Source organism: Adelges cooleyi, unplaced genomic scaffold (genome assembly GCF_023614345.1).
Source record: "Adelges cooleyi isolate 19-005CV unplaced genomic scaffold, UGA_ACOO_1.1 ACOO_flye_CR_arks_rails_tigmint_CR_PRNA_23, whole genome shotgun sequence".
NCBI classification, from domain to species: domain Eukaryota; kingdom Metazoa; phylum Arthropoda; class Insecta; order Hemiptera; family Adelgidae; genus Adelges; species Adelges cooleyi.
In genome coordinates this window covers 13,116,824-13,132,861 of record NW_026095893.1, presented here as the reverse complement: position 1 = coordinate 13,132,861, position 16,038 = coordinate 13,116,824, and the positions used below count along the sequence as shown (strand labels likewise).

General features: G+C 25.7%; 1 protein-coding gene and 1 long non-coding RNA gene across 4 annotated transcripts; one reads left to right on the top strand and one right to left on the bottom strand.

The window, feature by feature from the left end:
* Positions 1 to 437: 437 nt before the first annotated feature.
* On the bottom strand, positions 438 to 7,047 carry LOC126836058 (cleavage and polyadenylation specificity factor 73). Of its 3 annotated transcripts, none has more exons than XR_007685268.1 (14): positions 6,737 to 7,047; positions 6,308 to 6,371; positions 6,133 to 6,230; positions 5,936 to 6,064; positions 5,260 to 5,527; positions 4,897 to 5,047; positions 4,627 to 4,802; positions 3,866 to 3,995; positions 3,632 to 3,807; positions 2,555 to 2,704; positions 2,347 to 2,455; positions 1,705 to 2,033; positions 689 to 885; positions 438 to 618 (listed from the first exon to the last, which is right to left on the bottom strand). XR_007685268.1 is itself a non-coding variant. In XM_050569041.1 (14 exons), exons 1-14 carry the CDS (start codon positions 6,814 to 6,816, stop codon positions 526 to 528), a joined length of 2,076 nt encoding a protein of 691 aa, XP_050424998.1. In that variant the 5' UTR covers positions 6,817 to 7,047; the 3' UTR covers positions 438 to 525. The 3 variants fall into 3 exon arrangements, 2 of the variants coding, with proteins under 2 accessions (XP_050424998.1, XP_050424999.1); XM_050569041.1 differs by having other exon boundaries at positions 763 to 885; XM_050569042.1 differs by lacking the exons at positions 6,133 to 6,230; positions 6,308 to 6,371; positions 6,737 to 7,047 and having other exon boundaries at positions 763 to 885; positions 5,260 to 5,546; positions 5,936 to 6,058.
* Positions 7,048 to 11,533: 4,486 nt separating this feature from the next.
* On the top strand, positions 11,534 to 13,691 carry LOC126835356 (uncharacterized). The gene is made up of 4 exons (XR_007685193.1): positions 11,534 to 11,857; positions 12,117 to 12,221; positions 12,327 to 12,418; positions 12,882 to 13,691. It is a non-coding gene; the product is annotated as an uncharacterized LOC126835356 (long non-coding RNA).
* The last annotated feature ends 2,347 nt before the right edge of the window (positions 13,692 to 16,038 follow it).

Sequence of the window (16,038 nt, the reverse complement as noted above, 5' to 3'; positions counted from 1 at the left end):
TTTTACCGTTGCATAGTAGCAGACACCAGGTTAATTAGTCACACAATTACTACTGTATTTAGAGTTTAGATCTACCATATTACGTTATGAATTATGAGATTTAAACACTTTTTAAACATTGGTGACGCAGTATCAATATCACCTGACAACTGTACCCCAAATTGTATGTATTATTACCAATTTAATTTTCACACAGAGTAAACACTGCTAATGAATTTTAGGGTAAAATTGCGGATGAACATGAAAACTAAAACATAAAATAGAATGGATTAATGTCATATAGTTTTCATTTTCACTAGAAGAAAAGAATTATTTTATGTTAAAATGAAAAGTAATAGCTATTAAATAACATATTCAACAAAATAAAAATATTTTATTTTGACTATGACACTTTATTAATATGGTTAATAATGTATAATGTAATAAAAAAAAACAAATTATGTTATTTACATTTAGTTTATTTTAAAAAAATATACATACAAAACAAAGTTGCATCTTTTCAAATTTTGTTTTTATTTATTATATTTAAAATTTATTTAAAGGTGTTACTGTAGTGTGTAGTTTAGATACAGCAGCTTGAACCATTCTTTGCAAACTTTCATCTTCACAAGTGACCTCCTATAATAAAAAAAAACCATAGAAAATAAAATAATCATTCTACAAAACTTGAGCAAAATATGTGAAGTACATAGTTTTTTTGTAGTAAGCAAATTTTATTTCTTTTTTACTTAACGAACAATGAAAGTGTTAAAACTATCATACCAAAGTTTTCAAATTAATATTTGCCTTCTTTCCATCAACAGCTACAAACAATTTTTCACCTCTAAATATTTTAGGAACCGATTCTTCACCAAACATTTCTTGTAAAATTTCAATTAAACATTCCTGAAACAATTATAAAAATAAATTATAAAAAACTGATAGTAATAGTAAAATATTATTCAAGATGTTTTAGCATGGAACATGCTTAAGCATTTGTCCCCAGCTCAAAAACGACACAAAATAGCAAAGCGAAAGTGGCATGATCTAGCAGTTGCTTTTTTATATAATATATAAATAAATATAATTGTATATAATATGTTCTGTCAAATTATATTTGTTGAAATATATTTACTGTTTATAATAACGAACACAACTAAATGAATCGTTAAATTTATCCAAAATAACTAACTAGGTGAATGTTGCTAATACACTGATTGAAGCCATATATTACAAAACATTTGGCCACAAGGAGATTATAGATCGGAAATAATCATTATTCAAGAGCAGGCAGACTAAAACATGTTTTTTGTTTTATTATATTAGCTCTTAGGTATTAAATAAAGTGTAATTATTTTCTTTAAATTTGTATAATTATTATTTTTTAACTATTTACCCCAAACATTTTTTTTTACACTTATTTAAGTTAATTCAAGTTATTCATTTTTATATTATTACTTTTTATTCAGTATTATATATTCTAAAAGTAATTTCAGTGTGTGTTTTTAAAACTTATAATGACAAGGATATAATTATATTATTTAATAAATGTATGTACGATGAATACATAAAATAATATTAGAATAAATAAATAAGGAGTTTTATAATCAAAAATAATGAAATTTTAGAAGATATATTTTTACACAATATCGTTTATTCATATATCCCCCAATCAATGTCTATCATAACGTTATCATGATAAGTTTTAGAATTGTGATAATTTACCTTAAAATGCATATGGTCATACTCTGTAAATGGAACTGATGTAATATTTTTCATATCACCATGATTCATTGTTTGGATTTTCATTAATACTTGAACAGCTATATCAGCATACATGTCATTTTCAGGTGTAGTAATCCATTCCAGAGTTGCAAAATTTTTATCTACTGATATGTCCACAGAGTTCAATACTCTTAATTTTTTATTGGGATATATTACTTCAGGAATGCATCCAGTTAAATGTGACAACATGTTTTGCAATACAGTAAATGATCCTGTAAACCTATGAACTTGTTTTTGTTGGATTTCACTTAATAACATGTCCGAATATCCTAAAATTAATCAATATTTATATATAAGATTTTTAAACATTTATTTTCTTTATTGAATATTAGCCGGTGAGAATAAAAGTGACGTAAGTAAAATTTTTAAAAAAATCTGTAATATCGCTAGGGAATATCAGTATACTCTAAAGTCATTTAGTCAGTAGAATAAGTCAAGTTGAGCCTTTGTCCGGGAGAGAAAATTTTGTTAGTCAATGTGTTTGTGTGCAATACAAAACGCAAACCCTTCAATTTCTCAAAACAACATTTATGTGACTAACACCACTGTCATTTTCACAGGCTTATATATAAATTATCATACTTGGTATATCTTCAGCTGCAAATATATGGTAACTAAAATTTCTTTTTAATAAAACACCACTTAAAATTTTATTTTCTACTGGTTTGTCAACAGCTAAAGTTCCCATTACCTAAATAATGAACATTAAATATAGTTAAACAATTTAAAATATATTTTTACATAACAGTTAAAATAAAAAATATATTAAAATTAAATTATAATTACACACTTTTGCCGTTTTTTCACCAGTGAAATAAAAATCTACTCCAACTGTATTCCTGGGGTTATAGACTTTAATATCTTCTGCATTTTCTTCATATTCTCTAACTAAAGCTGATTTTAATCTTTGCATTTCATTTTGTTCACCATGTACTAAAACCTAAATAAATATTAATAATAGAGGTTATGATTACACACAGATAAAAGAACATACCAATATTTATCTAATACCCAATTTTTTTTATTGGCTTATTATATAACTGAATACATAATTATTTGAGTGTCCAAATATTTAATAACTATCAATAGACTATCAAAGCATTTGCCATAAAGGTATGGCTAATAATGTACACATTCAAAACAATGATTTATGTAGTAGTTTTAAAGCAGGTCCACACATATGCCTAATAATGGCGTCACAAAATTATTTTACCGCGGCATTTCCAGAGCCGCACGGCAAAATTGGCGATTGGGTAGGTAAGCAGTCTAGTTCAAAGAATAGCCAGGCGGCCTGTGCTGATTTGACCATGCCGAGATAGTGTAGACGGGCGGTGAAAACGCCGGGCGGTTGTAATTATGCAGAGTGATCGATTAATGTGTGACACTCATTTTCTTTAAAATGATTATCGTTAATTGATCATCCTATATATCAAATTTAGTGTTACCACATCACGGTGAAATTTATTTTCAAAATGTAATTTTTTTTTTAAATATTTTTTTTTGTGTTATTCACGAGATCATAGCCCTAGTGCACATTTATGCGAGATTGAAAGAATAGTATTTTCCTCCAACGACATTTTTAACCAGACTGATGTGTCAGATTATTTGATGATCAAAATATTTAGTACAGTAAATTTACTAAAAGCCGCAGCATGTATGCTCCGTCTATGTAGAAAGATACTCCGTTACGCGCGGCCATGCCGGGTGGCAAAAGCCGCATAAGTGTGGCCCGCCTTAACATATTTTATTTAGGACAAAATTAAGGCGTTGAACAGTTTTAGAAATAATATTTAACATAAACAACAAAATTGCATTTTAAAATTTTCCTTGAAAGTAATTTAATGATATTTTCTAAATTAATACTTACAATGTGTGGGGGTTTTAAAATATTTAAAAACTCTCGTGTTTGTTGATAATCTGTATGAGCTGAAAAAGAAATATAATCAACTGACATTTTTAATGGTAATTTTTGCCCAGTCATTGTCATTATATCTTCAGGATCAGACAGAATAGTTTTGGCTAGTGTCCCTTGCACTACGTAACCTAAAATTCAATATTATATTATTTTCATTTTATATTTAATTCTTAGTTTTGACATTACCAGCAATAATAACACCATTTTTACTATCAGTACACCACATTTCAAAGAGCTCTCTAGATAAACCACTCTGCATCATACCCGGTGATGCCATCACAACACATGGACCTATATCTTCAAAATGATCGATACTCTAAAAATAAATAACCATAAAAATTCAATTTAGTAACCAGTCATTAGTAGCACCAATTAGTTGTTAACTGATTAATTTTTTTTTTTTTTTAATGTTTTGATGTTGCAGTTGTTTAGACCAACATACAACTAACGATTAGTTAATAATTTGTTTTGCTTTAATTTTAAAGACACTGTTAAACATCTAAAAATGTTAAATTAAATTGACTTAAATGATTTGAAATAAATACAAAAAAATCGTTTATTTTAATTATGAAAATTATACTAGTACACAAGCTATAAAGTTTCACCTTTTATGGGATGAAAATTGCATTACCTTCATAATTTAACTGTTACATTTTTCTATAAAAACTGACTACATTTGTTTATTTATTGAAGTTTAGGCAACTCAGGCTATCAGCTTTTTTGGTTATGGTTTTTACTATTTTTAGTTTTAAGGTTTAACTCTTAAGTTTGTTGACCGTGGAATGAAACCCATCAATACTTCAAGTACTAAGAATTTGGAATGATAAAAAAAATAATAATTCAGGAATACCAAAATCATTTGTGTTTTCAAGATATCAGGTCATTTAATAGGGTCACCGGAAAAATTTCCGGCAGATATCTTTAGTATACCATATCTGCATACATACTTTCAAATTAGTGATATGTTTAAACACAAAAGGGTTGTTAACAGCTATTTGTCTTTTGATGCGATCATTCATTGCGTTAATGTAAGTCTGATACACAGACATACATTTCTTAGCCAGAGATGATGCATAATAAATAGGAATATCATGCAGTTCTGGATGAAGACCCCAATATTCATCTAAAATTAAAAACAATAAACAAGGTGCTTAGAAACCAGTGGATACATTTTACGTGTTTTTTCCTATGCAGAATTTGTTAAGTGTAATAAATACCTAAAATTAACAAAAGTTCTTGTGCTCTTCCTAATGCAAAAACTGGTATTAAACATCTTCCTCCTCTATTAACAATATCATGTACGAGCATAGTAAATCGCTGTTCTCGTTCTTCACGGTTTTCATGAATATGTGTACCATATGTAGATTCCTAAAAATAAACAATATTAAAAGTTTCTCCAAGAATTGAAAAATCAGGAACCAGGAGAATTATGTTGCATAACAGTAATACAATTTTCATTTGAATACAGTTCAAGCAATATTACATTTTTATTAACAGAACATTCTTCACTCTCGATTTTAGTACAAAACATTCCTTTGGTATGAAAATACATTAAATGCATCAGAAAATGTATAACTCACAGTAATTAATATTTCTGGTCTTGTAGGTGGGATTTCAGCGGCCATTAAGTGTCGATCCTCTTGTCTTGAAAAATCTCCAGTGTACAAAACTTTCACACCAGCAATTTCAATCATAAACATTGCAGCACCTAACACATGACCTGCATTGTAGGCACAAAAACGAATTCCCCCGACATCTTTTTCTTCATGGAAGTTAATAGTTTCAATGCGGTCCATGCTTTTTTCTAAATCAGCTTCAGTATAAAGCATTTGCTCAGTTCCTATGTTGCTAAATAATAGTTAATACACTATAATTTAAAAATTAAATAATAAAAGTTACTATCAGCATTAAATTAGTGATTAATAAAAAAATATATATCTCTTTTATATACACAGAACCAATGAGAGAACACTCTTGTATACACTTCTTTCAGTAAATATATCCATAAATCTTATCCCATAAGATTGTAATGCAAGCAATAATTGTATATATATTTGTAAATTAACACATCGCTATGCAAACATGTGAAAATTAATTACTAATAAAAATAAAAGAATTTATATTGGCGTCCAAATCAGGCGTCAATCCACCTTGTATTAACGAGAGGGAAGGAATCGCCAATGGTTCCACAATTGAATCAAATCATATTAGCCACTAGCTTTTACTACATTAAAAATATATTAAATTATGATTTACCTGACTTTGATATAATCCGAAAGAAGCCATCGATAAATGGCTTTGGTAGCGTGTGTCATATAACATTTTCCCTTAAATTTAGTCTTTAATAGAAACCATGGCAGCGCTCCACTGTGATCCAAGTGAAAACTAGAAAATTAAATATTATTTAATAGTACACATAAGTTTAATACACACCTAATAACATATAAACTTACTGAGTTATAAGAAGTAAATCAATTTCATTAGCTTCAATAAGATCAACAAAAGGTAAAGCATCTAAGCCTTGGAGGCCTGGATGGATACCACAGTCCATCTATTAAAAAAAATAACTTGTTTTTAAAGAGTGGGTAGTAAAAAATACAAAATCAATCATTAATTTATTTGCCTCACCATTATTTTTTTCCCTTTAAACTCCATGACTATACAAGATCGACCAACCTCTTGTCCAGCACCACTAAAAAAGTACAACAATAATAAAATAATGTTTTATTATTCAACTATTCTATGGAAACAAACTTTTAAATTTACAAAGTTTTTTTTAGCAAGTCACAGAATGCATTTTTTGTTCATTCTCTTGATAAAATCCTAATACACACCACCTCTAAAATGCCAAAATCCCATGTGCTAACTTTTTTCAAGTTTTATTTTACTGACATTCCTATTTTTAAATATTATGTTAATCAAAAAACACTTATAATTTTAAGGCAAAGTTATAATTAACAACTAAAATTGCTAACCAAAAATGTTTTTTCAACATAGTATTATAGGTGTAGTTAAACATATTGAATATTACTGTAGGACTAAAATGTTGATTCTTACAGTGGCGTAATTGTAAGTTTGTCATTTTCTTCCTCTGATATTGGAAATTCTTCACTCTTTTTATCCTGAATATTTATCATTTTGACACAGTTTCGGTAAAGTTTAATAAGTATTAAAAAACAAAACTATAATATAATTTATGATGCTAAAAAAATATAAATTTTCAATAAGAATTTTAATACTTCATTATTTTATTACATATATTTGAATGTTTAATAAAGTATAGCGTATTATACCACTTTTACACACTACACATTAAACTATAATTTTTAATAAAATTAGTAATTACTCAAAATTTAATAAATAAATAATATATAGTATAGTAATTAGTTAGTAATGATAACCAGCTAAAATAAAAATAATATATATATATCAATTAATGTTAAATACTTAAATGTTTACGATTTTTATAGTTTGAATTGTTAAAACTAAACTTTTAGGTTATTTAGAAGCTGCTATTAATGTTAGCAGATAACCGTAACCGCCTACCGGTCGCTAACCTGGAGCATTGATTAAATGGGGTAACACAGTTACCACGAATGTTGCGTGCTACGATGTTATGTTACTCCGACATTTTTGTTACGAATGACAATTGCTTCGACGACAATTGACACGAGTACATTTACAACGAAAATAAGTTTTCGTTAATTTTTTTTATGCCACGATTTACAGTTACATCGAAGTTCCATTTTTAATTATTGCTTCGAATTACATTTACCTCGAATTCCAGTTACATCGACATGACTTATCAAAAAATCTTAATGTTATGATTTCGCTATTTTAAAGGACATTTACATTGATAAACATTATATGGACCTTAAATTCCATTTACACTGACATGACTCAACAACTAATTTATATAAAACTATAAATAATAAATTGATAAACTGTAAAATTGTAATAATTATTCACTCCGTTACTTTATCGATACAAATATAGTATACTTAAGGTCATTTTATCAACTGCTTGTTAAAATAATTTACACTTTATTTAATGTTAATCTTTGTTAAACTAAAAAATTGACTTTATCTATTTGACTCTTTCGGTTAAATTTTAGCTGAATATTAATCACAGTTAGTTAGCATATTATAGTTAGTTAAAAACTTTAAACTGAGAATTGAGATTAGTATCAATATTATCAAGTAATATTTAATTTTACTGAAATATCTACTATCTATTGTTTTATAATATAATATTCCTATATTATTATTAGTTATTTGCTTGCTTTTACACACTTAAAACCTTTTATCGAATTATAGTGATGAGGTATACTTTATGATTGCATGTAACAAAACATAGAATTAACAGTTACATTGTAGGTAGTTATTTCAATGTAACTACCAATTCAATTCAAAACGGATGCTTAAATTATAAATATTGTATTACCTACACGTTTGATATAAATTGTATGCATATTTAATTCTAGATGACTGAAATAATTAGATTAGTAGCAGTAGTAGCGACCATAATAGTGACGCGGAAGTTTATTTTTTAGATTATATTATAAACCAATATTTTCAATTTTTTATTTAAAATGTTATGCCTAAAATAAATTCAAATGCAATTCGGGAATAAATTATCATTGAATTTTCAAAAAAATAATTTTGGAGATCTTCAAAAGAGAAAATTGCAAATTGACTTCCTAAAAAACCTAGAAAATTTGTCGAAAAATGCATACATAAATTAAAAATTAAAATCCAACATTGGGAAGTATGTCTAATTAAGCACCGCTAGCAGATGATATTTACCAATATAAAGTTAACAACATTTTTATTTTAACGTTGTAACATACTTTAATTAATAATTATTAATAAATAAACCTTCTGTTTGTAAAACCCACTTTACTTAAGCTAGGATTAAATTTGACTGATAAATTCAGAATTTTTTTAATCTCCGATTAATCTTAAACCGAGATTACATAAACGACATTTTAACCACCGAATGATAAAATTGTCCTTAACAATAATGTATTTATAATAGTAATAAATTTACGCTAATGAGGCAATTTACAATTTGTTTACAACAAGTTTTACAATAATTTATTTAAATATGTACAACAATATGAAATAAACTTGACAAATGATTTACCAATTACAACTAAAATTGTAGAGAAAAATAAAATAAGTATAAAAAACTTGTAGAGTTAATAGAAGACTATAAATAAAAAATGTAAATAATAAATAAGCTAAGTTAAAAGTGCTTATTGAGAGCACTCAATAAGCCAACATTTTGAATTGAATTACACGAGTTATAATTCGGTTTACTGGACCGAGATAAATTTGTCGTTGTGTAGAAACGTAAAATTGCGTATAAAATCGTAAACTAATATTTAGTACAATAAATGAATCCAATCATCATTTTTCAGAACAGTCTTATATTTATATAATTTATGATATAGTTATTTATTTATATGATATATTTAAAAATATATCATTTAAATTCTGTCAACATAGTATTTTATAGACGATTCAACAATTGGCTTTATTTTCTTAAAACTTTAAAAAGTAAAAAATATAGGAATAGTTTCTGGATCGATTTTACAGATTGCTAAGGAGACTATGTTATAATTCAAAATAAAAGCATATTCAAGGACTGACCTAACCAAATTTTAGTAGGTTTAATGTGATTTATGCATTTTGTATTGTTAACATTTTAACACAGGGTCGGATTTATGGAGGAGTGGGGCTCCCGTTAGGTTGTTAGGGGGGGGGGTCACCATTAAAATTGGTATGAGCGTTAAAAAAAACAATACCAAGTAACATTTTGTAAGTTTTACAAAAGACAACATAATATAAAATTAAAATGAATCTCCATGGACACGCATATTCTTTATAATAATTTGTTATTTACAAAATAAATGATTGTAGAAATGATAACATTTTACTGATACTTATTATTTTCAATAATGAATATTATAATAATAAATTTAAAAATATTAACAATTTAATAATATTTTAATTGTACGTCGGTGATTCAGTTTTGTTTACAACAATTTTTGTTTTAGAAATTAGATTATATGTAGATATAATAACCTATAAAAATTCTCTATAATCTATATATTTTAGATTCTGTAAGATTTCTCATTTTAATTTTGATAGAATTATTATTATAAATAGTAAATACATAATCATATACAACGTGATTGCCACCGCCACGTACATTGTAACACGCAAACGACTAATAAAATCATTTTATTTTCAGAAATTAATAATATTATTAAAATTATCTGTTTTGACAAAAAAAAAAACCAAATATTTATATTCCTAACCAGTAATAAAATTATAGGCTAAACTGTACTTAAATTTTACCCAAACTACTATAAACGGCCGTTAATGATATTTCCTAAGTACTAAAAATGTAATAATTATTTATGAATGATTTTAAAAATCTCAAATATATATATTATGCTTAAAATTTGTTTGCTCTAACCTCGACAGAATATTTAAAAAATAATTACACTATCTAATCACTAAATGGGATAAAGCTACATTTTAATGTTGTTAATTATGTTAATTGTCTTTTTTCAATCTTGAAAGATCCCATGATGTTGTGAGCCCTGGGTGAGCGGGCCATGGTCCTTTCTGGTATCCCTTAATCCATTATGTTGCGATATAGTGCCTAGTTAATATTTACTTATTTGTACAAACACTGAAGCCAAAAGTCAATACAAATACAAAATACAAATTGAATTATATCAGAGACGATTCTACAAAAAATGTTTAGAGGGGTGTTGAACAAATGTTTGATACATAACATTGATGTAGAAGATGAAAAGTAACAAGAAATAATTTCATGGTTTGTATCACTTTTGATAAACAAAAGCAGATATCCAAAAGTCAAGAAATTTAACAGCACAATATAAATGTTTTTAATTTACCACTTAATAATGTCATTAAAAAAAGGTATAATCTATACTCTATACCGTTGATTTAAAATTTAAACACTGGTTTAGGAACCAAACTATTCAATATTATTACTTTTTTATAATACAAATTTGAGTGTTTTCACATATTAATCGTAATTAAAAACCAACTTTTATATTGTAAGTTATTGTCCATTTTAAGTGACTCTCGTCTCTCAGTGTCATACAAAACCTCAAAATTGTTTATAATACCAGTCACAACGGATTAACAACAATATATATATTCAAAAATCTATCTGAAACCCTTGGGACTTAATTTGAATCAATCACCTACATTCTAAATTATATATTACAATCAGATTTATACTTATTATTCATAAAAAAAATTGTTTATAAAATTCTTCTATCTTTTTTGTATAACTTTTCTATTTCAAATGTATAGCCTACTGTATTCAATTATGTATGTCAACTAATTAAATATAACCCTTACAATGCCCTTTGTTGCCCTTGCCAAAGGTTTTTAACCAATAATTAAAAGAAAGATATACTGTAAATTAAAATGTGCAATTGATAATAAAGAATACACTATAAAACGTAATTAATGAATTTAATATATTAAATTCATTATGTACAATAACCCGATTCTGTCTTTAAATTTATCAGTAGTTAGTCAAAAACTTTTGTGTAGAGTTGGATTTAGTTGCGGAATGGACAGTGTTCGGCCCATTATAGAAATTAACTCATTCGGCCCACAATACAGTACTAGCGACAACTATATTTAATTAGTAATTTGTAATTTCCCTGTTTGTACACCAAACGAGTTCCAAATCTAAGACATACAAATACTGACAATAATATATAATATATTTTCATTATACAATCATAGAATTCACGGAATAGTCGGTGCCCGGTGGTCAAGAAGTGTACAGGGCAGTTCTTCCAAAAAATGATAAGAGATAAGAGTTCTTCCAAAAGATAACACAATTTTTATTTTATCAGCGTGACCAACCCAGAAACACCAAAATATAAAATCACATTCTATCAGTCTGCCAATTCTATTAGAATAAAAGTAACTAAAATATAACTAACGTTTATCAGAGTTAACTGTTATCTCTAGAACTAAACGGCAATAATTCAAATGATAAAAAAAAATAACCGTGTTAAAATATATTATATTTTCTTAAATAGTACACATTTTTACGATACATTTATAATGACAAAAAACCAACTAGTTCATATGACGACAACGATAATTATTGGTAAATAAAATTTACTTTCGTTTCTTATTAATATTAAATGAATATTTTTATTAGAATTCTTTTTTAATTCATAATTCAAAACTCTTATTTTCACATAATATAAACTTGCAATATTTAATATGAATAACATAATATATTTATTAATTATAGTACCTAGCGACAAAGTTCATACATACACTATATTGTTCTAATTTGTGTGACAATATTATTACATCCTATTTAAATAAAACTATTAATACAAGTAAATTATGTTTTACAGTATGATGGTAGTTGTCTGAAGTCATAAAAAGCTTATCGGTATGCTTATTCATTAGAGCAGTTCGATTCCTGAAACTATCTCTAGTCTGATTAAGTGTGGTAACAGGTATGGAGTTATTTTTTGTAAAATTGTTTTAATTGATTTAATCTCTATTATTTTAATAATTAACATTTCAACTTTTAACTTATTTATTAATAATATATCTTTCAGTTTTAAGATAAGTCAAAGATTCTGGTTGAACAGTTCTCCTTCGACACTAACTGGAAGAAATAATTGTTTTATCATTTGTCTAAATAGACTAGGTAAGGAAAACATTCTAGATTTGTAGTATTAATACAAATATTGATACAAAATTAGTTTAATATCAATCTAAAACACCCTAATATAGGGTATTTAAAAAAAAAGAAATCAAATGTAAATTATCTTTCTTTTTAATAATTTAATTTACTATTTTCTAACATTGTTAGTTTTTGTACAAGAAAAATTGCATTTACTTGTAGATCTTACGTTTCATTGGTATGAGATAACAAACTAGGTCCACTTGTTATATACCGGTCACAAATATAGTCTATTCATGAAATCACTCTTCCAAGTGTAATTGATAGATAATTTAAGTTGAATGGTATAAAAAAATGTCATTATCAATTTTCGTTATATTTAATTTTAACTTCACAATTAACAAACGTTAACATTAGTAATTCATTTAAAATTGGTTTTATATTATAATTATTATTAATATTATTTAACCATTTGTTGTTTTTTCAGCTAGAATGTGACCAGAGGAAGATTAAATGGACATATCATATATTTCTCCATGGACACTGCAATCCATGACGGATTTTTGACACTATATTTGAATATTTGTTGTTGAAGTTAATTGGATTTTGTGCAAAACCCCTGGAAGAATATTCTGTATCAGACTAACAGTATAAACGCCACCCAGTATTTCTGTTTACCTGCTGTTAAACATCGTAGTATCATCTCCAATCTCTTTATATTTTGTTTAATTTTATTTAAAAAAGTCTCATTATAATTTATTATTAATCAACTGTAATTCAGTTGTTTATTTATTGAATAACTTATTATCCTGTCTTCAACGTCCATATAAACTGTACTGTATTTATGACCACTACACTGATATCTCATTTGGCTAAATATTTTTAATTTTCAACTACATTAAAACAAAATTAAGATTGTTTAAAATTTTTTTTTTTTTTAAATACTTGTATTATTGTTTGAATATTTTTACACTTTAAGTGTCAATACAAGGTATTTTTAGGGTATCTTTAGTTTAACGATACTAACAGTATATTACTATTACAATTTTGACAAACATAATTATTAGCCTACCAAATAAATTATAAATGTAGCTTCTGTATTTGCTTATTTATTAATATTTACTTACCTTAATAACATTAAAATATTAATTTATTGTAAAAATATCTTGACCTAACTGAAAGATTGAAAATTTGTAAACTGTTGTGAAATTATGTTGATGTTGTTAGGAAAAATTGTGTAGTCAAAATTTTGAATACCTAGATTAAAAAAAAAAAACGGTACAATTTTTTTTTGCTAAACCAAGTAATTATACATTTGTACATTTTGATGTTTAGTTTATAATATATACATTTTTAGTTAAAAAATATCTTTACTTAAGTATCATTTTATACTATTTATACTTTTTACCAGATTATTTTATGTGTTTTAAACTATTACATTTATTATTTCTATTATTACTATTTATTATTTATTTAAATGACTTATCAAACTTTATGAATTGTACTTTATAAATTATAAAATTGGTCTGAAATGTATACTGTGTTACTATAGGTAGCCTGATAGACAGGAAGTCTATATTGTTTTTTAGAAATAAAAGTTGTTTTTTCTTGGTTAGCTTAATTATATAGTGTGATTGACTAATTTTCTCTCATAATAATTTTAATTAGGTAAAATTATTTTTCAAAACATTTTTGTTTGTGTTATTTTACAACTGAAAACATGTTTTAATAACCACTTACTTTTTTGATAATTTTTAATTAAATAATATTTAATTATGATAAAAAAACAAAGCGTATTTAGTATATAGTATATATTTGTTTATAATTTTATTATTTAGAAATGCATTAGTTTTTAGATGTAGTTTTTGACACAATAAAGTAAAAGTAAACCAAATGTATTTTTTCTAAATCTGTTCTCATAGACACGTTTACTCTCGATAACGAGTGATTTGTATCTGTGTATTGTAATAAGTGATATTATATAATACGTTTAAACGAAGGATGTTTAACATATTGAATACTCTCTTTGAGTATACAATGATGTGTTCGATATAAATTGTATTATAAAGTCCAGATACCGTTATCTTTATTTATATGCATAGTATAATGTAGTAAATAATTATAGATTCAACATTTAAATAATAAATTAGCTTTAGTAAGTTTAACCCTTAACAATACCTGCTATTATCTAATAACTATAGATATATATAAATAATGTCTTGATAATAATTGAATAGTTTTATAACATATTCAATATTTTTGATATTTTCATTTTAGTCAGTTATCAATGAATCAAAGTATACAACTATTTTATTTTTAATAGTAACGCAATTACATCTTATATGAATCATAATTCATGAAACACAATTTTGTAGCTCTACACAGTTTTGACCTCTAAACTTTAAGTTATCTAGATTAAAATAGTTTTGAATATTGAAAACCATATGTTCAGTTTTATTCAAATTCAACTATAAAAACTCGTAAAATCATGTAAATATGTTTTAATAACTAAATGTTATATTACTTCATTATTTGGGATTTAATGATTTTTAAATATTTATGATAGAGACAGTGATAACGATATTGGTTTATAATGGCTACAGTCTAGTAATTATAACTAGAGCCCTAGTAATTATAATTACCGACTGAAATAATAGATAATAACTACTGAACAATTATTTATTTCCTGTTTTGTGTAAAGGAATGAAGACACATTTGTTAAAACTATTGGGGCACTTACCTGAAAATAATGATAAATTAAATACCTACAACTTTTATACTTTTCATTGTTAACTACAATTTAGTTAAGTACAACTGTTTAACAGTATAAAGTTAGAATTATCTTCTACTAGTTTAATCTAGTATTTCTAACCAAAATTATGGGGGTATAAGATATTCCTAACACAATTATACCATTTTTAATTAATGTTAAATAAAAATGGGATTATCTAATCTGTTTTTAAATGTTCACTTAGTTAAAATAGAGTTAACCTGACCGCTTGATATTCATTCTTTTAATTTCAGATTTGACAATTTTATTATATACATATTAGTGAAATTGGAAATAGCCTCATTAGTTTTCACATTAAATATGTCCATAGCTACGTTTAAATCATTTAAATTTTCACAACTTCACCAATCTTAAGTAAATATTAACATACTTAAATCAGTCTTATTATAACTTATTAAACTTATTGTGGGCAAAAAGAGCTTTAACAGCAGATCTCGATGAAAACGAGATAAGAGATAAATAAATATGATGAGATGCTGCAACTTGCAATTGTATCTATTTATTTTATAATATGTATTATTTCTATTTTTTTTATAATATAAGAAAAGTATACATTTCTTAATAAATGGAATGTAGGCAGAATTAATAACAGAAAAGTTATAATATCACTTCTATAAGAAACAAATCTAATTGATAATAATTGTATTTCTACAAAGGCAATCGAGGTAAAAGATAATTAGCCAAGTCTTTGCCAGGCTTGTACAAAAATATTTTATTACTTTTCACTAGTATCTTACAGCATCACTTTAAACATTTAATTCTACTTATGTTTGGAAATGTGCAATATCAAAAATTCTTATAAATCTATGGATCTATGAAAATATAATTTTAAAAGATCTAAATGAAATATGGA